The sequence below is a fragment of the Danio aesculapii genome, chromosome 4, assembly GCF_903798145.1.
Source record: "Danio aesculapii chromosome 4, fDanAes4.1, whole genome shotgun sequence".
Classification (NCBI taxonomy): Eukaryota; Metazoa; Chordata; class Actinopteri; order Cypriniformes; family Danionidae; genus Danio; species Danio aesculapii.
In genome coordinates this window covers 677,172-683,971 of record NC_079438.1, presented here as the reverse complement: position 1 = coordinate 683,971, position 6,800 = coordinate 677,172, and the positions used below count along the sequence as shown (strand labels likewise).

The 6,800-nt window shown below is 29.8% G+C and overlaps 1 protein-coding gene across 1 annotated transcript in view; it reads right to left on the bottom strand.

The window, feature by feature from the left end:
• Nucleotides 1–1,430: 1,430 nt before the first annotated feature.
• Nucleotides 1,431–6,800, bottom strand: part of pyroxd1 (pyridine nucleotide-disulphide oxidoreductase domain 1) — a 10,470-nt gene continuing 5,100 nt past the window's right edge. The window contains 6 exon segments of the mRNA XM_056455251.1: nucleotides 1,431–1,804; nucleotides 2,077–2,214; nucleotides 3,403–3,525; nucleotides 5,816–5,928; nucleotides 6,023–6,125; nucleotides 6,227–6,312. Of these exon segments, the coding sequence (XP_056311226.1) occupies nucleotides 1,556–1,804; nucleotides 2,077–2,214; nucleotides 3,403–3,525; nucleotides 5,816–5,928; nucleotides 6,023–6,125; nucleotides 6,227–6,312 (812 nt within the window). The 3' untranslated portion in view covers nucleotides 1,431–1,555.

Here is a 6,800-nt window from a genome sequence, read left to right as displayed (position 1 = left end):
GTTTATGTGTGTGCGTTCTTGAGGATGTAAGTTCATATTACTACTGATTGTTGTCTAAAAGTGTATATGTATACTTTCTGACTTGTGCTGCTTTGTTCTACCTCAGTGTTTGGAGATGCCTCAGCTAAAAGAGTTTGCTTCATAGAACTATAAATAGACTGTTAAAGTCAATGTTTACCGCATATACTTATATTAAGAATGCTAATTGAAATTATAGGACGGTTATACAATTATAATTAGCATTCAAAGATATGGAAGATAGTTTGTGATGTAAAGCATGTTGTATTGATAGATTATATGTAACGATATCACATGGCTGCTATTTGTTATTACTGGTGCAAGCGCTCCGCCTAGTGGCCATTAGCGGAATTACCTTTGTATTATAATTTACCATTCAGTAATGTTTGTCATTCAAGGACATTTGTTTAAGAACTTTGTTTAATCTATTAATATTGCTTTATTTCAGAAACCACACACACACGCAACCCAAATACACATGGGATTGAATAATTCAATGTGCCAAACATACTGTCGTCAACGTTACCTGTTCACCTCTGACCGGGTTTAAGGAATAGATGTTGACCACCCAGTGTACATACGCACATACATCTAACGATTAATTTTATCGAATAATTAATGAAATGAAGGCTATGCCGTGTTATTTTACACTAGATTATTCAATTTCTGTACCCGAATAGCCATAAAGCACTGTTTATTCGAGTGAATTGTATTTATATCACAGTAAATCAAATCATCGCACCGTCAGATTTGATCAACGACACATTAGGGCCAAGGGAACGTCATGATATTGCAGCCCGAACCACCACTGATCCACCCCAATGCTTCACTCCGGGTGGCACGGTTCTTTGGGGCTTCTCCACACCGTAACTCTCCCGGATGTAGGAAAGACAGTGAAGGTGGACAATACATGTTTTTACATTGTCCACAGCCCAACGTGCCAACCTTTGGCATTCGCACGAGTGACGAAAGGTTCGGCTATAGCAGCCCTGCTATGCCTAGCTCTCGACAAACTGGTGGAAACAGGAGCATTGAGATGCATAAGTAATTCTGCAGTGAGTCGGACAGATGTGGCACTCGGAACATGAGCTTACACTTGCATCTACAGTTAATCCTGTAGGATGTGGTTCGTCTTTCTTGGTGGTCTGCTGACATTACACTGGATACTGTGGCTCTTGATATGTTCATAACTAGGTGATATCCCTAAATCTACCCCTGAACCTTCTACAACCCAGTACTTTGGTTCGTGAATACATGCTAATTCCGAATACAGTCAAATAAAGTGTAACCGAAGACTTTTATTTTGTGAATAATGACTGAATTACTGATAATTTTATATACTTTAGAATCTTATTATGGTTTTAGAAGACTTGATGCATTTCATAATATGAAGCACACACACACACACACACTACTTTCCTCAGTAAACAATGTTTAATTTAAAGCCGAACACACCATTATTGGCTCAACGCAAGGCAAAAGGTGGACTATTTATAAGTTAAATATACCTTAATTATCTCTGTGTCACCAGGAGGACTCAGTCAAAGTAGTCTTCAATGTCGATATTTGGGTTTAGCAGCTCCTCGCCGTATCGGGTCAAGTCCATTCGGTTGAGGATGAGGTTTTCAAAGGTTTCCTCCAGATCCGTTTCTCCAATAAGGACGGCTCCCACCATCCGGCCGCCGCTCAGGACCACTTTAACATACTCCTGTCCTTTCGTACAGCGCACGAGAAGCTCGTGGTCCTGGCCCAAACCTTGAGCGTTGAACTTCCCCAGCAAAACCACCTGCAGATTAAAAACAAGGAAAAATACATGGGAAAATAGTCAGACATGGGATTTAGACAGATTTTCACATTCTTACAAACAGAAAATTACTGTTTAAAGTCAAAGAATGGCCAAAATAATCTGAATTCTGATATATAAGATGCATTGAATGTTGCTCAGTCTTGAATAAAGACAGGAAGAGGATGGAATAGAAGTGGTAATTTCTCCAGAAACCACCAAAAGAGCACGATATTTCCTTTATTTGAATATTTCTAATAGATTTAAGGGCTCACCTTGTAGTTGAAGAACTTTGTGATGTGTGAGAAGAGCTCGAAGCAGAAGTCCAGCTCGATAGGCTCGTCCATAACATCTGCAGCCATACAGCGAGCTGCGTACCAGCCCATCTGACGCGCCTGAGTCCACAACCGCATCTGAACCAGACAATCAGCCCTCGGTACGTCACGATGAAAACAAATCACTGAGCCAGAACTCGAACCGCCGTGTTTGTTTAGGATTTTGGAAATACCAATAAGACCAGTAAAGCAGCCTTACCGCAGACACTTATTCTGGAAACTGCTGTAGGATTTTATCTTGACTAAAAATGAAATATAATATGCTTTAGGTATATCTACTGGCAATACTCCGTCTCAATCATCAGCTCCAGAGCTGACTGAGCTGTTCATTTTAGAAATGTATATAAATTAAATGTTGACAAATCATATCTGCTGTTCTTTTGACCTATTTCCGTAGCATCTTCACGTTGTTTGTGGGAAATATTTTGTATAATTATTGTGTTTAATAAAAAATGCACTCCAAGGTATGTTATTCCCAGATAACAACCACTAAAAAACAGGATCACGCAGGAATATCGACGAATATGTTCAAATCAATATACTTACAAACACATTCATATGTCTTCGCATGTCTCTTAGACGCCGTCTTGAGGAAGAATAATAGGCAAGTTAGTGTATGCTGCATTCAGCTTTGTGTTTTTGACTGTTTGGCGCCATCTTGTGTCTGAATAATGTGCAGGTTAGTGTATACTCCATCAGCTGTTTTAGTTTCAGCTTTGTGTTTTTGACTGTTTGGCGCCATCTTGTGTCTGAATAATGCGCAGGTTAGTGTATACTCCATCAGCTGTTTTAGTTTTAGCTTTGTGTTTTTGACTGTTTGGCGCCATCTTGTGTCTGAATAATGCGCAGGTTAGTGTATACTCCATCAGCTGTTTTAGTTTCAGCTTTGTGTTTTTGACTGTTTAGCGCCATCTTGTGTCTGAATAATGCGCAGGTTAGTGTATACTCCATCAGCTGTTTTAGTTTCAGCTTTAAGTTTTTGACTGTTTGGCGCCATCTTGTGTCTGAATAAAGCTCAGTTTAGTGTATACTCCATCAGCTGTTTTCATCTCTGTCAGCTTTACGTTTAATTAAAGAATTAATAAACTATTTATACAGTAAATCTGTCTGGGTTTATTCTGCAATAATAACTTCCTGTATGTCCTTTATCCCCAAGATATTGTACTGCTGCTCATGTGACATATTGGTTATATAATAATGCATCTGTTAATTTGTATTAGCATTGACCTTGAACGAACAAATAGAGTAAGCGATGTGCAGTTGTACCTGTTGCCAGAGAGAGCTGGGCTCCCAGCCTGCACTGCACACATCACCAGCCGCAAACACATCTGCTTCAGAAGTGCGCATGTGATCGTCCACTAGCAGACCGTGATCCGCTGCCACATCGAACTACAAGAAGATGCATAAAATACATTAAAGACAATGGGCAAATTCTACAAAGCATATTTTAAAAGAATTATTATAATAGAATTATTGGTGTTTTTCAAGATTAACTTCAAGTGAATGATTCTTTTAGTTTTAAAGTAAAACCTTATTTATTAAGGTATTATTATGTGTTTAGTAATTATCAATGAAATATATGCAACATTAATATAAAAATATAACTATAAACTTAACACATACAACATACACTTATTCACAATGACAAATGAGGATAAAAGAAACACTTAATAATGATAATAATGATTTATTGAAATGATAATAATAACTAATAATAATAATAATAATAATAATAATAATAATGATTTATTGAAATGATAATAATAACTAATAATAATAATAATAATAATAATAATAATGATTTATTGAAATGATAATAATAACTAATAATAATAATAATGATTTATTGAAATGATAATAATAACTAATAATAATAATAATAATAATAATAATAATAATGATTTATTGAAATGATAATAATAACTAATAATAATAATAATAATGATTTATTGAAATGATAATAATAACTAATAATAATAATAATAATAATAATGATTTATTGAAATGATAATAATAACTAATAATAATAATAATAATAATAATGATTTATTGAAATGATAATAATAACATAATAATAATAATAATAATAATGATTTATTGAAATGATAATAATAACTAATAATAATAATAATAATAATAATAATAATAATGATTTATTGAAATGATAATAATAACTAATAATAATAATAATAATAATGATTTATTGAAATGATAATAATAACTAATAATAATAATAATAATAATAATGATTTATTGAAATGATAATAATAATAATAATAATGATTTATTGAAATGATAATAATAATAATAATAATGATTTATTGAAATGATAATAATAATAATAATAATAATGATTTATTGAAATGATAATAATAACATAATAATAATAATAATGATTTATTGAAATGATAATAATAATAATAATAATAATGATTTATTGAAATGATAATAATAATAATAATAATAATGATTTATTGAAATGATAATAATAACTAATAATAATGATTTATTGAAATGATAATAATAATAATAATAATGATTTATTGAAATGATAATAATAACTAATAATAATAATAATAATGATTTATTGAAATGATAATAATAACATAATAATAATAATAATTTATTGAAATGATAATAATAACTAATAATAATAATAATAATAATAATTTATTGAAATGATAATAATAACTAATAATAATAATAATGATTTATTGAAATGATAATAATAACATAATAATAATAATAATGATTTATTGAAATGATAATAATAATAATAATAATGATTTATTGAAATGATAATAATAACTAATAATAATAATAATAATAATGATTTATTGAAATGATAATAATAACATAATAATAATAATAATTTATTTAAATGATAATAATAACTAATAATAATAATAATAATGATTTATTGAAATGATAATAATAATAATAATAATGATTTATTGAAATGATAATAATAACTAATAATAATAATAATAATGATTTATTGAAATGATAATAATAACTAATAATAATAATAATGATTTATTGAAATGATAATAATAATAATAATAATAATAATAATAATAATAATAATAATAATAATAATAATGATTTATTGAAATGATAATAATAACTAATAATAATAATGATTTATTGAAATGATAATAATAACTAATAATAATAATAATAATGATTTATTGAAATGATAATAATAATAATAATAATAATAATAATAATAATAATAATGATTTATTGAAATGATAATAATAATAATAATAATAATAATAATAATGATTTATTGAAATGATAATAATAACTAATAATAATAATAATAATAATAATGATTTATTGAAATGATAATAATAATGATTTATTGAAATGATAATAATAATAATAATAATAATAATGATTTATTGAAATGATAATAATAACTAATAATAATAATAAACATACATTTTTAAAATAAAATATGGTTTCAAAGAACCGTTTTCAAATATAAAAAATAATTAAAGATAGATAATTTTATAAATGTTATCAACAATATTGGATCAACAAAATCCAATAGTAAGTGAATAGTAAGTTATAAATAATTGTAAATACAAATGACTTTGATACATTAAGATTATTTAGTCAACCCATAAATACACATTAATAACTAAACGTATGAATTCAGATGCATGTTTACATTGTTGCCAGGAAGAAACGGATCAGTGTTTGATACGACGCCTGTTGCGCTGACAATAAAATCACAGCCATAAATCTTCCCATTGGTCAACTGAACATAAGCAGACCACATGCCTGTAAAAAAAACAACAACAACAAACAAACAAACAATTGGGTATTATAATTATTAAGCTGAGTAAATAATTTCAGTGTGTTTGCCTTGATTTACCTAACTCGGCTGTCTTTGTGCCATGTTCGGCCTGCAGAAGCTCCTGCTGGGTGTAAATCTGCTCAACCTCACATTCGTATTCGATATGAACGCCACTCACGCTCTGAGAAATGATGAAGAAGTATGAATCAATACAGTGGAAAGAGATCATTTCATATCATTGCAAGGAAGGTGGTTATAAATGCACATGTGCTGTATACAGACCTGTTTTGCTCCTCTGAGTTCAATACCCTCATGCCAGTCTGGGCCGAGGGCACTGCCGAGCTCAGAAGAACACCCACTGTGGCCTGCTGGGAAATATACGCAACGTCCTAATTCAATTTATGAAGTCGTGACAAACTGGAAATTGGTTTAAAAGAAGTGGTTTTGAACCTACTGTTGGGTAAAGTTACTTATAGAATAATATATTACAATCTGAGGCCTATCCTCACTCGCTTTCGTTCAGCTTATTTCCTGCAAAAAAATACAATTTAATATTCCTATTTAAAATTAAAACGCAAAAATAACGTAATATAATAATGTAATATATTACTTTCAGAAGTAACTTTACCCAACATTGGTAATAAAAAAAATATAGTATGTAAGCTAAGGAAAGCTCAATTACTCAATTGACCTACATTTTAGGGGGTTGAACGACTTCAGATTGTTGACAGTCAACTTTTATGTTATTAAAGTCGAGTCGACTAGTCGCTACAATTTCGTATTTATTCGCGGGAAATACATATACACGTGCTGTTTGACAGCTCATAACACCTTGCAAAAACACGTTGCAACGACT